At 36.4% G+C, this 19,070-nt stretch overlaps 4 protein-coding genes across 4 annotated transcripts; 2 read left to right on the forward strand and 2 right to left on the reverse strand.

The window, feature by feature from the left end:
* Nucleotides 1–1,938: 1,938 nt before the first annotated feature.
* On the reverse strand, nt 1,939–3,107 carry LOC125205387 (ribonuclease 3-like protein 1). The gene is made up of 3 exons (XM_048104278.1): nt 2,948–3,107; nt 2,704–2,818; nt 1,939–2,297 (listed from the first exon to the last, which is right to left on the reverse strand). The coding sequence occupies exons 1-3, from the start codon at nt 3,036–3,038 to the stop codon at nt 2,156–2,158; spliced, it is 348 nt and encodes a 115-aa protein (XP_047960235.1). The 5' UTR covers nt 3,039–3,107; the 3' UTR covers nt 1,939–2,155.
* Nucleotides 3,108–4,655: 1,548 nt separating this feature from the next.
* Nucleotides 4,656–8,142, reverse strand: LOC125205380 (probable receptor-like protein kinase At1g80640). The gene is made up of 10 exons (XM_048104272.1): nt 7,733–8,142; nt 7,205–7,369; nt 6,873–7,123; nt 6,642–6,774; nt 6,483–6,543; nt 6,308–6,404; nt 6,122–6,224; nt 5,421–5,539; nt 5,253–5,342; nt 4,656–5,155 (listed from the first exon to the last, which is right to left on the reverse strand). Exons 1-10 carry the CDS (start codon nt 7,896–7,898, stop codon nt 5,006–5,008), a joined length of 1,335 nt encoding a protein of 444 aa, XP_047960229.1. The 5' UTR covers nt 7,899–8,142; the 3' UTR covers nt 4,656–5,005.
* A 7,097-nt stretch (nt 8,143–15,239) lies between these two features.
* LOC125206462 lies at nt 15,240–15,803 on the forward strand. The gene has a single exon (XM_048105712.1). The coding sequence runs from the start codon at nt 15,240–15,242 to the stop codon at nt 15,801–15,803; it is 564 nt and encodes a 187-aa protein (XP_047961669.1).
* Nucleotides 15,804–17,464: 1,661 nt separating this feature from the next.
* Nucleotides 17,465–17,977, forward strand: LOC125206463. The gene has a single exon (XM_048105714.1). The coding sequence runs from the start codon at nt 17,465–17,467 to the stop codon at nt 17,975–17,977; it is 513 nt and encodes a 170-aa protein (XP_047961671.1).
* The last annotated feature ends 1,093 nt before the right edge of the window (nt 17,978–19,070 follow it).

Below are 19,070 nucleotides of genomic sequence, written 5' to 3' on the forward strand. Positions count from 1 at the left end.
CCAAACTTGCTAGGGCTTTTGAAGCAGCCCTCTATGGAGAAGAGGAAATCCCACAGACAGTAAAGGAAGCATTAAAAATCAAGCATTGGAGGGACGCAATGATGGTAGAGCTAAAAGCCCTGGAGAGGAATAAAACATGGAAAAAATGTCAACTTCCAAAGGGGAAACGAACTGTAGGTTGCAGATGGGTTTTTACTATCAAACGAAGACCAGACGGGTCCATCGAGAGATATAAGGCTCGCCTTGTGGCTAAAGGTTACACCCAGACATATGGAGTGGATTACTCTGAGACATTCTCGCCTGTGGCAAAAATGAATACTGTCCGAGTATTACTCTCTATTGCAGCAAGCAAAGATTGGCCTCTTCACCAGTTTGATGTAACTAATGCTTTCTTACATGGTGAATTGAAGAAAGAAGTTTACATGGAGGCTCCTCCAGGTTTCGAAGAAGACTTTAAAGATGGGGAAGTATGTCATTTGAATTTAGAGGGATCAGACATGGATTAACTGAGGTACTGTGGCTTAGGAGATTGATGGGTGAACTGGGTTTTTTGTCACAGAAGACGTGTCAAATTTTCTGTGATAATAAAGCTGCAATCAGTATCGCAGGAAATCCAGTCCAACATGATTGGACAAAGCATGTTGAAATAGACAGACATTTCATCAAAGAGAAAATTGAAGAGGGAATTATTGAGTTCCCATTTGTTCGATCTGGAGACCAACTCGCAGACATTCTGACAAAAGCAGTAGGAGCAAGGAATTTTGCAGAAGTCCTTGGCAAGTTGGATATCGGGAATCCCGTTAACCAACTTGAGGGGGAGTGTTGAAAAGAGAGAACATGAGTCCCAAGAGCATTGGAAAGAGGATACATGAGTTCCTAGAAGTGTTGGAAAATATAATAACATTTATTGTGTAATATAGTTCCTAGAAACATTTATGTCTAGAGTCCTATATATACTTATGTACAATGTATCAAACAAATCAATCCAATGAATTAGTTATTCAATCCAATATCCCCTTCACCATGTGTTTACTATCTCGAATTAATTTGGACACTAATCTGTCATTAGTTACGTGTATGTTGGTTTTGACCAGAACATTAAGCTGTGATAATGAGTCTTCAACCAATGGATGAATGCATTTGAAATTAAATCAATCACTATCATGCATTAACCAATGCATTTGCGGGAGTGTGCTTTTTTATTGTTTGGAGCTATAGTAAGAAATGTGATAAATTTAGATAGCAAAAAGACCCAATCGCCCCAGTCGAGACATATTTTGGAATTTGGATGGCATGACATGAACTAATGATACTAAAACGATATTCCAAAAAGAACTTTTTAGCATACATTAGATTACAATTTACAAGTATCAGTTCAATTATTTTATAAATGGGCTTCTGTTTGGGACTAATAATTTTTTAATTTCATTTGATAAGAAGAAAATGTACTACACTTTTTATGAATTCTTATCAAACCACCATGAACTAGCAAACCTTAAAAGAAAAGAGTTGTCGTGATGAGTTATTTTTTCACTATTATTGAGAAGGAATTGAGTAAAAATGTGATCTCAAGAAAATATCCCATTAAATTGCATTAATCATTCAAACCAATCTCTACCAATCTATCTGCCTTCGACACACACAACACAATTCCATTGGTGTAATTAATAGATTTGTTGTTTAGATATATTTAATCATTTGCTAGTACTAAAAAATGCTAAAAATCATTTGCTAGTACTAAAAATGCCACGGACTTGAAAGTGTAAATAACATCGATAAAAAGACAGATTATTAACATTTTACCAAAATCATTTGAATGCTAACACGTATAGACCAAGTTGTGCAAAATTGCAAAACATCATAAAGAGACTGGAAAGAAGTAGTATAAGACAATTAATTTTCTAAAAACATTAAACACATTATCTGCCACAAACACAATTAGCATGAAAATCAACTCAATCCCAAATCTAATCCTTAAAAAGGACCTCAGTTTCACTTCAGACATGATCCAATAATATTGTCCCCATTATTCAAGTTTTTGGGATCCTACAATCACACACTACAGTTATGGCATAGGATTTCTAACTAAAACCATAATAATTTTCAGTTGATTTTCAAGATTTGGAACCCACAATCATACATTAATATTGCTTCATCAGATGCTCATATGTTTCAAGCACCAGAGCGCCCCCTCGGCCGCATCCTCTGCCGCGGCTTTCTTGGTTGTCAGAGCATGGCTATAACTCTCAAGGATCACAAACCCATCTTCAGCCAGAATACTGACCTTGAAGGTGAACCTATTTGCAAAGCATTTATACATCAAAATTTCATCAAATATGCCTACACTTGATGACGATTTCATTCCTTAATTCCTCACTCATATATGGAGTAATTTGAAGAAAATTTGGATTCTACTTGTTTTAGCATTTTATTTACGAGTCTTTCCTATTCCTTTTACTATAATTTTGTGTGCAAACCAATCAATAATCATATACTCCAATAGATTTCAATTTAATTTTTCAATTAGCGAGAGGGAGGGCTACCTTTTCACACCTTTACTTCATAACTAAAAATAAATACACAATATTTACAAATAAAAAATATATCCAGTAACAGTACAGCTATATATTAGTTCAAATTTATCAAACTGTCACAAAATCAAAATTAAAAAAATAAAAATTACTAATATACTACTTGACTCACCGTTTGATGTGAGGAGGACCTTCCTCATTACAGCATTCAAAGAGAGGTGGTTTCCAGTGTTTCGCAGTACACAGGAGATGCAGATACGCCTTCGCCGACCCTTTTACAGCTAAATCTGCCAAAATTCAACACAAAATCCTTCCAAAATTCAAGTATAATAGAGCAGTATTTTTCACACTCCTAAATCAGGCAAGAAGAGCGAATTGATTATTAAATAAATAGGGGGAAATGATGATTTCTTTACCTGGTTGATTGATTGAGTTACCCGAAACAGTAGAAATGGGTGTTGGGTTGGAGAAATTGGGGCAAGGGTTTCTGCACTCATGGCTCAGCATTCTAGTTTTCAGGAAAGAGAAAATGGGACAATAATTTTCTGGTCAGAAATTATCAAAACTAATTTTATTGTGTAGTACTCCTAATATATAGGGAGTTTAATAGAGTGGGAATTAATGACATTAATCTAGTATGGTAGATTCGTTCAAAATAACCAATTTTCCATAAGCAAAATGAAATATTATCCACTTCAATGAAAATATGTAATAAAATATTTATATTTTAAGTGATGTTAGAACACAGTTATTCGATGTTTAATTGTTTGAATTGGACATCGAATATTGTAAATTTTGTATCTACGTATTCGTCAATTGAGTGATTGAGTTAAAAACTTCTCATTTAGTTGCGACCTTCCTACATTTCAATTTGAAAGTCTAGAAATATAAAAACATGGTATAAATATTAGAACATCCACGATAGTACAATGTGTGATGATGTGTCCCACTGTCTGCATAGCGGGACTAGGATAGGCTGCCTTGGATGAGCCAGACTTGGCATGATAGCACGTCAAATTAGGAAAAGCGTAAAACCCTAAACCATCACGCCACACACGCGATTGTCTCGAGTCTCGACAAATAGAAAAGCGTAAGGATTCAAGTTGAGCGATTGTTTTTCTAACCAAGAATTCATTAGAAAAGAAGTTGATCAACCACTCTACAAATTTTCCAAATTCTACTCCTTAATGCTCTCCAAACCAGGCTGCCAATGATCAACATGTGCAAGGGACAATCGTGTCGTCCGTCTCTGATCATTTGATTGCGAAGACGAGTGCTTCATCTGGAGCCTCGTGATCGTGTGAACCGGGACGACATAGTACTTCTTGCCGAGGGCAAGGGTGGTGGAAGGCGAAACCACAGCATACGGCTGGCGGAACACGTTGGGGTGGGCCACACAGCACTTGGGGTTGCGGCTGAGGAGCTCCGCTGCTAGGATAGGCCGGTCGTGTATCTCCACACGACCGCCATGATGAACTATCTTCACGAACATGTTCTTGCTGCTTTTGGTGCAAATCCAGCCAGAAATAAAATAGTACATAGTTTGATGCTTGAGAAATCTCTATCTTCCAAAGTAGGAGTGTTTTTATAGTGATTAGTACATTTAATTAGTGGCTGTGGATTTTGGTGGTTAGGATTTAGCTATATTTCTGAGATTCAGGTGGTTTTATTTTTATTGACTTTGGAAATATCACATTTTTGTGTTTTTAATGTTTGGAAGGAACGGCAAATTGTTTCTTTGTTTGGTGTAATTTTCATAGTTCAGCTAATAAATTTCAAAATTGGGGTGACATCAAAGTTTTGGCAGGAATTGATGGATTTTTAGGTAGAGTTTGATTTAGGTAACATTTTATGTGGCTCAATGTAAACAATTTTTATTTAAAGTTTTGATGTGAAGTTAGAGACACGCAAAATATGGAGGGTAGGTACATTTTGCTGGTAGATATCCTACTTCAACAAATATAGTTCCGCGAATTGCCCGTTGACAGCCGGTTCGAGACTGTTACTGCAGTTTCGAGTCGAACCATAACCAGAAGCGAAAACTAGATGGCCCGTTTACGATTCCAAAAATTAGAACCACGAACCGTTCAAGATGCAAAGTTCAACCTTTGTTGGAAATATGCAAACTTTGTAACTCCAATTTCATAATCTCATGAATCAAATTTAGAATATATATGTTGCAACAATCAAATTTGAAGCTTTACCTATAATAGAAAGATCCCAAAAAAAGATAACTGCAACTCAGTTTTTAGAGCCTCCCATGAATAGAATCCCTATATGTACACAAACACAAAGGCCAAGTAGCTTACACGGCTCAGCTTGCAGAGCTGCTCGTATGAGACGCGATAGAGCAATGAAATTCTTCGTCTTTACATGCTGTACAAGCTGAACAAAAACTCCTTCCTGCTGATACGAATCCTGACTCTGGAGAAGCAAGGCTTCTTCACTTAGCTCTGTGGATCAAAAAAATGTAGCTAAGCACAGGTCGGGACAGCAGAATCCGTCAGTCTCAGTGATCCACCGAGATCAACAGGCACAAGGGGTATGAATGAATGCAGGACATCCGTTATCAGTGGTCTATAACTCGGTTCTGGTTGCACACATAGCACAGCTATGGCAGCCACCTGCTCATGCAATGATAAAACAACGCGTATAAAGACAGAATTAGGATAGATGGCCAAAGAGTTTGAGGTATTGATTGACTCTTAGTAACAACTTTACTTGATATAAATGCTTCAAGTCCATAGTGTTTACTATGGAAGGATCAACAATATTTGGGAGCTTCAGTCTGTCGGTAAGCTGAGGCATCGCCTGCTCGTTAACAAGGTGGAATATATAAGAATAGTGAGTCATGAACATATATGTAGCAAATTTAACGAAGACACTTACCCAGGTGACTATCGATTGACATTGAGCCTCAGCAACTCTCTCGACCGGCCTTCTTCCTATCAAAAGCTCCAATAGAACCACACCAAATGCGTACACATCACTCTTGTCCGTAAGCTTGCCTGAGAGATTGTTGCAAGAACTTTGTAGCATCAAAATTTCACTTTATTCACAGAAAAATTGTGCCAGAAAAGCTTACAATGTATAGGCTTTTTAAGTATTGCAATATGAAGTTTGAAATCGAAGCAGAGGTCAGTTTTAGGTATAATGTATGATCAAATATCATACTTCTTGTTCATGCATTTACATTTTAGAACGATACGACAGATTCAAACTTTGCAGAAACTATTCGACATGGAAAACTAATGTCTACCCCGTCATAACCAGTTCATAACAAAATGTTATTCAGGGTTGAACCAATTTCATCTCTCATCATTAGAGCCTTCTTCTAAAGGAGTGTTTTCTCTTCCTTTCATTTAAAGCAGAAGAATGCAGCAGTATTGTATGCAGTATGCTTTTTATGGTAAATTTGACATTGAAAGGGAAACAGTTGTAGGAGTAACATTCCAACTAAGTGTTGCTCCAATGGTCTTACAGGGGACAGCACAGCAGCATTAAAACGGTACACAAATCAAAACAGACGAATACCAAACCTTACTATTATTAAACCATACAGATTGAGAGAATCGGAAAATGGTCCTTACCATCCAGCAGGTATTCAGGAGCTACATAACCCAAAGTTCCAGAAAGCTTGATGTTGGCCTTGTTCGAATTCCCTCCCGTAACAGCAAGGCCAAAATCAGAAAGCTGGACCAAAATGGGAATCAGATTATAAGCTTCCACTGTATGAGTAAGCATACGACCAAACCACATTACATAAATCAAGTTACCTTGGCATGGAAGTTAGAATCCAGAAGAATATTCGAGGATTTGAGATCTCGGTGGATCACGGGAGGGTTGCATCGCTCATGGAGGTACTCTAATCCTCTAGATAAATAATAAAGTTCGCTAGAATCAGAAGACAAGAGAGGAAAAGCAAATATTTTGCGAAATCAAAATGAATACCTAGCAACATCCAGAGCAATTTTCATCCGCAGATGCCAAGTCAATCTTGATTTATTAGGTCCTGAAGCAATATTCAAGATCATTTCAATAAAGTGAATCGGGGATAAACCAAAGTGATGCTTCACATTGAAAAGCATACTTCAGAAAAACAAAGATTACCATGCAAGTGGAGTTCCAGAGATCCATTCTCCATCATTTCATAAACCAAAAAACGCGCTTCACCATGTATACAATATCCTAAAAGGGACACTATGTTCTGATGCTGAATTTTACTCAGTGACTCAACCTCATTCTGTAATGAAAAGACGATAATGAGCCACAACGAACATATGTCAATCATATCCAAAGTCTGTAAAAGCCTATCAGCACAACACTAGGATACACATATACCTCGAATTCTCTTTCAGCTTCAAGCCCACCAGCATATATTTTCTTGACAGCTGCATGGAAGTGGTCATTGAAATGAGCTTTGTACACACGGCCTAACCCGCCTTCGCCTAGAATATTGGCTTCATCGAAGTTGTTAGTAGCAGTCACTAACAACGGGTACTCGATTGCAGCAATGGAGCCCTTCTTGCCCCCGATTCTCATGGAAGGGAACTTGTCCAGAATCGGACCAAATGAGACGCCATTCGCAGCATCTGTCAATGCATAGTTATAAAACTTGAATGATAAAAGCCTCACATAAACTTAATGGGACTTTAATTCAAGTGATAACAAACCTGATTTTTGGTGCCTTTTTGCATTGGCTTTCTTCCTTAGTCTGAAGATCCAGAAACAAGATAACAGCAGCAAAAGCACACCAAGAAGAGATGAAGAGACAACAAGGGCAACAAGTATCTTCTTGTTTAAATCCTGGTGGTGAACTAGATTCACTTCTGCAACTTCTGATCCCATGAAAAGAGGAATTATAGAACCAAACAAGAAATATATAACAAAAAACACATCATATAAAACCACCACCACCACCCTCTAGCTCCAAATATGCCCAAAAATTAGGCTTTATTTAAAAAAGAAAAAGGAAAAAAGGGGGAAACTAATCAAATTAAATCCCAATTACTCCGCAATTAAGCTTTATAACACCTTTCTTGGAAAGCTGCACAATGCCACAAAATAACCATAAAAATAGTCTTCAGATGTAAACATGATTACCTAATCTAGCTGCCCAAACTTCCAAACATAAACTCAGCAGCACAATTCCTCAGACACAAGAAAGAAAAACACTCCAAAAAAGCAGGGGAAATGAGTACCTGGAGAATGTGCTCCCAGATCAGAAGAGTTCTTAAAAAACGGATCTTTTTCAGTGGGAATAACCGGGTCGGAGGCAGGCGGGTCGGGCTTCACATCAAGTGGGACAGAAAGCGCAGGAGAACTCAAAACCCAAATTGGTATCAGCAGCAGAAACAAAAGATTCATTCTTTTTACCTTTTTTGGGCTTGTTCTTGCAAGAGTTGATAGAGAAAATGGGGGGATTCAAATTTGAAATGCTTTAAAGGTGGAAGTGTTTAAATGGTTTGAGAGTGAGAAGGGACAAAAGATGGAACAAGATTAGTCAGGAAAAAGCAATGAGGTTCCTTTTTTTTTTTGCTGCCCAGAAAAAGATCCAATTGCACTACAAATCATGTGGCAGTTAATTAAGATATGAACCCCTCCTTCCTCTCTCTCTAGTTTAAAGGTGGTCACGTTCTTTAAGGTGCCAAAGAAAAGAAAATGGAGGCAAGATGTGTGTGTGTGTGAGAGAGAGAGAGAAAGAGAGGGGTTAGTGGGGTCCAGATTTATTTTCCCTCTTGTTTAATTGTTTCAAACATGACTTTATTTAGGTAAGAGAGGGCAGTTGAATTGAGAGTTAGGAAAAAAAAAAGGTGAGTTCAATTTCATAAATAAAGTTAAAGAGTTGAGAGCGAGGAGGTTCTAAACTTTTTTACATTACTAGATTAGTTTTAATAGTCATTTTTATCAGGAAATTTAGTTAAATTTTGGTCAATCTTATAAAATTTATAATTGAAATATTAAATTACAAAATTTTATTGTTTATTAATGGTCCTATTTATGCACAAAATATCTGAGATTTAAAAAGACATGTTTAATTAAAATAAATATTTTTTCTTTTATATTCCTTTATTCTTATTTTTTTTATTTTATTAAAATATTACTACTGTTTTTGACATCACAAAAGAATATTGATTTGTGCACGAATGAGACAATTGAGAAATATTAAAACTTCGTGATTTAATATTCAAATTTTAAAGTTCATGGAACAAACTAGAATTTGACCAAATTTCGTGATTTAAATAGCTATTATAGAGAACCTCATTATTTAAATAGCTATTATCTCTATAAATACCAATATTTGCTTCTCCATATTCACAAAAGGAAGTTTTGGGTTAGTCAAAGTTTGGACCTAGAGTACAAAGCTAGATCTATGTTAGTTTAAAATTTATATGCATTACAATTTCTTAAGGTAATTCCTACATGCATTATTTATTCCTCCTTGATTTGGGATAGATTATCTAAACATTTGTCACTATTGTTGAATTGGGCAATGAAAATATTACTCAAACAGAGTACAATGTTTGATGAATCCACACCCACCAGCTTCGAATTTTCCATTATTAAGTAATTGTTGAGAGGAAGGTTGCAAAAAGTGGTTATTTTCTTGTTTTTCCCCAATTGATGCAAAGTGTAATCATTCATTCCACATACCCTTTTTTGTCATGATTTACACTTTCATTTTCAACTACAAGATCATTCATCGATTCACCTAATCACAGAGAGTGATCACTTTTATGCTTTGATTACTTTGAATTATGATTACATTATGAAATTCATTCATAGGTAACAAATAAAAAAAAATAAGTTGAGATCACTACGTGTGGATCAAGAATAAGACTGAATCTGGAGTACTTTTTCTTTTTGTAGCTACTAAAAGAATGACAGAAGAACATTCGATAATTAAGTAAAACAAAATGAGTGATATACTTCAAAGTTTTAACACGTTTTTAACTTTTAAGAATACTTAACATTTATTTTGGAGACAAATATTATTTTTAAAATTTAACAACCGAAAAGAGTTAGTTTAAAAGCTTTATCTCCGATATTACATTGCAATGCAACTTAAAAATACAAGAGGGAACATTTATTTTGGTATGCAAACTTTACAGAGTTATCAAATTTGGTTCGTAATATTTGAAAATATCTTTTAAGATTCATTAATTTCGATATAATATCGTTTGATCTACTTTTTCACTGTTCCAAGCTTTTTTAAACGAAAATACCCTCTATTTGATCTCGTTTATTTATTAAAATATTTAACGTATCATTCTTAATTTTTGTTTGTACCTTCTTAAAGGGGAAAAAATAAGTAAAAAATAAATTAAATATTTTTATAAAGAAAAGAGAATAAATTGACTGAAATGTCCTTCATGGACTAAAGGGTATTTTCGTCCAAAAAAATTGAAATAGCAAAAAAATAGCTCAAACGTTAGTATATCGAAGATAAAGAACCTCAAACGATATTTTCAAATATTATGAATCAAAATTGATACCTCGACAAAGGCTGCGGATAAAAAAAATGTTTCCTCATAAAATAATAATGAAATGACATGAAGAAAAGAAAACGCTGCACAAGTTGGGAATAAGACAGGTTATCCAACAAAATTGGTTGAAAAAAATAGGGCCTTATTGTTTTGTGTGAACAAAGATAAAATGACTTGTATGGCATGGCGACCCAATTTGCATGGATCACATTAATAATTAATTGCACCGACACCATTTAAAGTGGCAGAGGAATTGAAATATTTTTCATTTCATGATACGAAAAAGTAACATCAGAGACGAACATAGTATCTTCTATACTATTTTTTTAATCAAATTTGCATGTGAATTTCATATTTTTTGATTAAATATTTCAATTTAATTAAAATATATAGTACAGTAATAAAAGAAATAATATACTCCATGAATTATGAAAAATAAAGAGGTGGCCCATAAATAGTGGAAGGGGTTGATTGATTTGATTCATTGAATGCATAGTAGTAAGAGATATGTTTGTGAATGTTACTTATCAAAATTTATCTATTACTATAACCAAAATAATTTACAGTATTTATTTAAGACTGAAAATAATGTAATTCGACAAAGGTTATATTTAAATGATGGTGCAGTGTCTGAAGGTTCAATAATATATTTTTGAATGTTTACAATGAAATCATTAATCAACTTGCACTACAATAGGTAGATTTGGATATCTATAAGAATATCAATCTAGGAGCATATATGGATTTGTAAGTATAAGGCAGATTTGGACGTATATGTGGAGAAGACATTAAAGGTAAGTTGTTGAAATCATACATAGTAAAAAGCTAAGTTGTTGAGATTATTTAACCATATTAGAAGGCTAAAAGTTATGGCAATTCAACAATTTTATGTTTGGCAAGCACTTGATGCTGTCATTGTCAATATCATTTGTGACAATAAATCTAATTATTTGATGCCTACTTGGATCACATAAGGTTTATTTTGTTGGCTTTGTGAAAGCAATTTAAACTTGTTCTCACATGGGAGTATTGTATTCGATACTTTTATAAAAAAAAGTTGTTGAAGGCTGTTTGGATACGTGAATTATAGTATAGAATCCGGATCGAAATTCCCCTTTCACTTGAACACCAAAGCTTCTCCATCTTGGCAGGACAAACTATTGGTGAATTGAGTGATATCAAAGATTGGATTAGATGTTGAAATTTCTTTTTTTCTTTTTATGATACTTTATCCTTTATACTTGTACGTTATTCGATGGTTAGATTAGTAAATTTCTATGTATTCTATTTTGTTCTACTTGGTTATGTTGAGTTGTTAATTCTTATGTGTTTTGATATTTGTCACACGCTTGTTCGTTATTTTTGTGCTCAAAGATTTCCCTTTTATGAAAATAATCAGGAATATTGAAAGATTAGTATCAAATCAATCATTGCTATTATCACATTGAAATTAATTGTCTATATTATTGAAAAAATAATGAGTTTTCAACAGTGTAAATAAATGGGCATGTGGTTGAACTCGATCGACAATAAGATTTTGCTGGATATGTACAAACTTTTTTTTATAAAGTGTGAAGTGGTTGAAACTGAAACATCTTGGCACTCAAATTTCCTTATACAGGTTGTTTAGACGGTACAATCACATGAATATGCCCATAATTTAACTTTACTTTTTTTCAATACAAATAGTATTCTTTTTGGAAAATAACTAAAATTTGACTAAATATAAATACGTCTAGTTCTTCTAAAAAATACTGTAATCAACAATTAATACATATTTGATGTTTTATTGGTTATATATAAATTTAGGTACCCGTTTTTCTACGTACAAACATTACTTTTTTTTATTCAACAAATAGACAACTTCATTGTGCTATATATAATTCAATAATTTATATTCGTACTTGCCCTCGTAGAAGACGATACTGAAAAGCATGCATGTGAAGAAAAAATGTCCACAAATTAATCAACAAAAAGGAAAAAAAAATAATTTGTAAGTAGTACGATACTAATTTATACTACCCCTTCCCTAAAAATTAGACAACACATGAATTTTAATGCACAATTGGTAAAGTAAAAGAGAGATAGAAAAAAAAGTGATTGAAGTATTGCTACGGGAGAATGTGACCAACCTCATTAGAGAGAAAAAAGTTTCTTTAAATGGAATTGGTCTATTTTTAAAGGACATCCCAAAATGATAAATGTGATTTACTATTTTTTAGGAATGAAATGAGTATACGTATATCCACGTATTTAGGTCAATAATGTGAGCGACAATATAGTGTGATTATTGATTTTGACCATAAGTCATAGGGATGGATTATTAAAATATGCACCATAAGATTGTCCAACTGGTTTCCACTAAAGGACAAAGATTATTCGAAAATATAAATTATGAGTATTATTCAAAATGCAAACACATCAATATTTCGTTCATAATGTTAACAATTTTCATGATATTAACACATTAACCATCGGAAATAAGTATATATATGAACACTTAGCACTTCCTTTAATTATCAATAGTCTCCAGTAGCTTTTTTTGCGTGATGTTAACAAAGAATGGATGCTTTTTAGAATGCAAGGGAATTAGGAAAAGTGAAAAGCACATTGAAAAGCACATATGAAAAAAAGCAAAAGAGATTGTTATTATCACACTTCAAAAGTTGATAAAAGAAAACTTTTTTTAAGTTGGAAACATGGGTCGATCCATTAGAATATGGGAAAAGATAGGTAATAATGGCTATTGCATATATATAATTTTCTGCATGATTGAGAAATCTATAAATAATTAAACACAGAAATACAGTCAAATTATGGGGCATTAGTACTTTTCTTTAAAAGAATCAAATTACTTGGAAAAGATGAAATAATTTGATAAATATATTAGAAATGAAAGGAGCCAAAGAAGAGATCTCCCTCTTGTGAAATGTGTAGAAACAAGATTTGTGTTATCCCACTGTCAGAATAAGACAACACCACCACCTTGACTTTTAATAATGGACAAAATGTTGTTTTAATATTCATATTTTTCAAAATCACAAATGATACAAACATAACTGTACTTGTCCTAATGGAATCATCATCACTAATCTGTCTACTTTACATAGGATAATTAAAAATGGATGTAGAAGTTGACTCATTCGATAAAACAATGAGACAATAAACACACAATACGAGAAGGAATAGTAAATAAATATATCATGAAATACTAAATAAATATTAGACCAGTCCACAATATAACAAAATTAAATACATGAGTACTTATTTTTTATTAAATTTTATTTTCCTCGCTAAAAGTCTTCAATTTGAAATAGAGAGACAGAAATTAATTCCCAGGCCGCATATGAGATAGTTGGAATGATGCCTCGAACCTTCAATCTATTAAATAAGGATGAAAGGTTAACGATATTGTGCTTCATAGTCAACATTATAGTATAATAATTTTAGTTTTTAAATGAATACTATAATAAGTGATGAGTAGCAAATTTATTGGCAAGACGTGAATATTAAATGCTTGTTTTCGGTAGGAATGCAGGATTCTCATTGCAAGAGATGTTAGGATTTCAAACTTATCATCATCATTTTAATGCAACTTTTAATTTTCTTATTATTTTCTCGATCATAACTATGCATTCAATTGTTTCATCTTAATTAGTTCATTGAAGTCCAATAATAACTAAAACCATTTAATTTTTGTCAACCCTTATACTTTGTGTAAACTGATAATAACATATGATTCCAACCATTGTAGTAGCCCAGCAGGAGTAGGATAATAGCAGAGAGCAGAAATGCGAGGCCCAATAAATGTATCAACTGGGCTCTACAGCAACCCCCTAATTTCAACAACCATACCCACATTTAGAGAGCCCAATATCGCTATTGTTTGAGGAATTATTATTTCTAAAATAATTAAAATTATACTGTCCAACGGGTCCTTTCCGATCCACTCGATCCAGCAGTCCATACGGTGTACATGGTTCCATCACGTCAAGCGAAAAGGTGGCTATGTGCCGACTAAATGACGAAGTCAAGATAGATCATGAATTTAGCTAGCAACCACGATCTATCGTGCGTCTGTTCCATTTAGATCTACAACAACTCAATCGATAAAATATTTCATTTACTATGATTTAACCACTATTACTTGTTACTTTACCAATAGTTTATGTTTATTATAAACGTTATTCTCAACTATTTACTGACTCGACCGTTAGATCTCCTTTCATCGACACTCCGACGGATTCATAAACATGGAGAAACAATAAATTGACTTGCATTAGTACTACTGCCGGATTATAATACTGCCTTTTGATTAGAGGTGTCCACAGTTTCGGAACCGCCGGTTACGGTTTTGGAAATTGTCGAACCGGAACCCAACCGCGAGGGTGTTTTGCGGTTACGGTTCCGATTCCAAAACCGGCGGTTTCGGTTGGTTCCGAACCGACAGTTTTCTGGCGTTTTTTTTTTTTTACTTTTTTTCACGGTTCCGAACCACGATTTTTTAAATTCTCACGGTTTCAGTTCAGAACCGTAACCGGCGATTACGGTTTCGGATTTAACCGCCGGTTCGATAAACCTTGGACAAGTCTACTTTTGACTATCTTATCAACCAAACACCCAATCTATCAAATATGTGCATAAATGATGTAAAGTAGATAAGATTATAAAAGTAGTAAATTTTAGTAGTGAATTTGCATGGAATTAAATTTATTTATGAAGTGATGAGCATGGGAGTTAAATGCAGTGGGATAGAAATGGCACGTATTATTAGGCATATGCATCTTCCCAACTGTTTCTCTGCAAATTCAACTTAACATTTAACTCTATTGATTTTCGCACCCTTTTTATTGCATTCAAATTAACTCCGATATGTGTCGCAAAGTAGTGTCACTACCAAGATATATAATTTCACAAATTTATTCTGTTATAGTAATAATTACTGTTCATTTATTTCCAAACCACCCTCCCTATTTAAGGTGGCCGTGTATAGTCATCAAAGAATAATTCATGAAAAATAAGAAAAAATGAAAGCTCGTGTAGTAGTAGTAGTAATAGTACTCCTCTTTGTTACGATTTCAGAATCAAGAAGCATCACTACCCCAAATCACACCCAAAACAACACTAAATTCGAAGATGCAAAGCAGAGAAGAAGAAGCGGCGGCGGCGGAGGTAGAAATTGTGACCCTTTATATTCATACCTATTCGGAAGCTGCGGCCAATGGCCGTTCCGCCGCAACTCGCCCAACAATCCATTTCTGCCCCGCCGCTCTCCGCCGCGATCGCCGCTAATCCCCATGCCGCCGCCGGTCTCATCTTCTCCGCCAGTAGTAAACCCTCCACCAGCAACACCCTCTCCCTTAATACCCCTCCCTCCCCCAGTCGCCGCCGCGCCGCCGCCGACATCTCCATCTCCATCTCCGCCGCCAGTACCGGCGCCGGCGCCGTCATCGCCACCGCCGCCGCTAGTTCCGTCTCCCCCGCCGCCCGCACCGCCGCCGCCTGCAGTAGAGCCCATAATATACCCGCCGCCGCTGCCTTCCTCCTCCTCGCCGCCGCCGCTCTTCCCATGGCTGACTCCGCCGGCAGACAATCCGCCGCCGCTCTTCCCATGGCTGACGCCGCCCACAACGGGAACAGACACTCCGCCGCTGCCTGGAATTGTCTTCCCGCCGCCGCTGGTGCCGGACAATCCTCCCGCGTTTTCATTCCCACCGGACTTGTTTCTGACGCCGCCGCAAATGCCTCAGTTGCCGGGGTTCTTTCCGCCGCCGCTGGTCAGTGATCCGATACCGTTTGCGACTACGCCGCCGCTTCCTTTCTTCCCTTCGGAGCCCGATTCGCCGCCACAGAATTAGGGTTTGGGGTTTTTAGGTTGCTATGCTTCATGCAACTTTTGTTACAAATCATGTGTTATTATGGGTTTAATCGTCTATATCAATTGTAATCCTACCTATACTGCTTAAATTAATCATATCCACAGTGGATTTTGTCGAAGCCAAATGAGTGGAAGGCTATGAAAAGTGGATATTTATAAATTGTTTGTAACTAATTATTGTTATAACCTGTTTTTTATGAACTTAATTGAGCATTTTTAACAGGAAAATTACCATTTAAATGGTATTTTCTTCATCCTCCTTTATAGTCCAAAGTTTAATTTGCATTTTAAGAAATGTGAAGAAAATAGATTAAAAAAAAATAGTGGAATACAGATCTTATTTCTATACGGTAATGGTAGTAGTATTAATTTTATCGTGAAATGTTAGTGTAATTATTATTTAGTTGATTGTTGCTCCACTTACTTAAGGGCATCCGCAATGGTGCGGATGATGCGACGGACGATGCATCATCCGTCGCATCGTCCGCCACTGCCGCATCGCGGACGATGGGTTGACCATCGTCCGCGCCCGATACATCTGTCCGCGGACGATGCGCGCAGGATACCCCATCGTCCGCCACTGTGGACGACGCGGACGATGAGTCGAACGATGCTAACGCGTTTTGTTTTTTTTTTTTTGAATTTTTTTGAATTTTTTTTCTTATTTAAGCACTATAATTATCTACCATTTCACACACTTCAATTTCACATCTCTCCAATTTCCCTTCAATTATTCTCTCTCATCGTCTCAAAAATAAATCCCGACGACTACGATTTGAGTACATCAGATGGCTGCAGACGGGCCTTGACTCGAGCCTTGTTCGATGCCGTTAATGAAGCCAAGGCGGAATGCTTGACACAAATGCAGCGGGAGCAGGCGGCGGCGGCGCGGGTCCCTCGCCCGATACGACGTCGGACGTATGTCCCCCGCGAGCACGACGTAGCGCACGAATGTCTGTTCACAGATTATTTTGCCGAGAATCCAAGGTGGGGCCCGAATGTTTTTCACCGACGTTTTAGAATGAGCCGAGATCTTTTTCTCCGCATTGTGCACACGTTGGAGGGACGTGATGAGTACTTCCATATCGTGAAGACGGGATCGACAGACCCGGACTTACGCCGTTGCGAAGTGCACGGTTGCGATCCGCACAGTTGGCCTACGGCACAATAGCGGTTATGTTCGACGAGTACCTTCACGTCGGGGATACAACTGGCCGCGAATGTCTCAAGAAATTTTGTAAGTTAGTTGTGGAGGCTTTTGGCGACACATATTTGTGACACCCGACTGTTGATGATGCCAGAGCTCTGATGCGGATGCACGAGATGGTGCACGAGCTCCCCTGGGATGTTAGTGGAGCATCGACCGTATGCACCGGGCAAAGTGGAAGAACTCGCCCGACGGCGTGGAGAGGCCAATTTACTAGCGGATACAAGACAAGGGCAACCACCCGACGATGATCCTGGAAGCCGTCGCTGACCACCGCCTCTGGATCTGGCATGCTACTTCGGTGTAGCCGGTCGAACAACGACATCAACGTCCTCAACTCGTCCACCCTCTTCGCCGATCAATGCAGGGATCGCGGTCCGGCCATCCACTGACGATGATCACAAAGCCGTGCCAACGGCCGCTCAACGTCCTCGCTCATATGGGGTACTACTTGGCCGATGGCATATACCCAAGATGGCCTGTTTATTTGAAGACGATCAGCTGCTCAATTGGTGAGAGGAGTGTCTTGTTTGCTGCAAAGCAGGAGTCCGCGCGGAAGGATGTGGAGCGGGCTTTTGGGGTGCTCCAATTGCGGTGGGCAATCTTGAAAGGTCCGGCGCGTTTCTGGTACAAGGAAGTCATCGCCGACGTCATGTATGCGTGCATTATCATGCATAACATGATAGTCGAACAAGAACGTGGGCATGCCACCGATTGGGTGGATGATGAAGCCGGATCTAGCTCCAGCACGGCAACCTCGCCAGTCACTCGAGGATTACCGATGGGCTTCGGTGCGGTTCTACAGCGACAGGCCTCAATGCGCAATCAACAAGACCATACTCAGCTCATGACCGACATGGTTATAAAAGTTTGAAACCGCAACCGCCGCCGTTGAGAAATTGTAGTTTTTTTATTTTGTATTGTAATGTTTGAATTTTAATGAAATGAAGTTGTTTTTCCAAATTTTAAAGTATTTAAATATTCAAATAATAGATAAAATGCTTAGGGCGGGCTATAGTCCACTCCACTGCAGGTGGAATGGGAGGAGGATAAAATGCTGATGTGGCGGAGCATAGGGCGGCGTTTAGGACGTCCCACTGTGGATGCCCCTAAAGTAGAAAAGGTAAGTAAAACTCTAAATTATAGACATCTCAAATGACATTTGAGACATTATTTGGTGGATAAAGGGAGTAAATTTTTGTTATTTTAAAATTTTTCCTACAATTGTCCCAAAATAGTCAAAATTGAAATCAATAGTCATGACATAAAATCACATTGTTTCAGATATATAACACCATTGTGTACAAAACAATGTCATTTTATTATCACACAATATTATTTTCGATTTTAACAATTATTGATAAATTATAAAAAACTAGAAAGTAATAATTTTAAATAACATCATAGCTTTTAACTATCAGCAACAAATTTTAAATTAAATAACAATTATAGTTTTTAACTATCAACTCTGATCCTAACCAATAAGTACTAGTTCAAACAAAGAACTAGGAGTACTGTAGTATATTAACTCAAGTTACTCAACGAATGTGGGCTTACCAATCTATTAATACAATCATTATCAGGCCTTCACTCGGTCAAATCAATTTCTAGAGGCCCAAAAGTTACAGGGCAAGTTTTGGGAAAGCCCAAATTATAATTATAATGATAGTACTACTACAGTATCTAGCTACGACCATTGTTTTAAGGAGTAGTACGAATTTAAGATAAGACTTTACATCCAATAGTGTTATTATCTTAAACGGATAAAAATTGACCATAATCACCTGTGGTCCCCATCTCAACGCACAATCACACATCAAGGAATAATAATAATAATAATAATAATAATAATAATATAATAATAATAATAATAATAATAATAATAATAAAACAATATTGTTACTATTGAGAGCAAAATAAGAATATCGCTAGTACAAAGATAAAAAAATACTACTACTATAAAGGAG

The sequence above is a fragment of the Salvia hispanica genome, chromosome 2 (assembly GCF_023119035.1).
Source record: "Salvia hispanica cultivar TCC Black 2014 chromosome 2, UniMelb_Shisp_WGS_1.0, whole genome shotgun sequence".
NCBI classification, from domain to species: Eukaryota; Viridiplantae; Streptophyta; class Magnoliopsida; order Lamiales; family Lamiaceae; genus Salvia; species Salvia hispanica.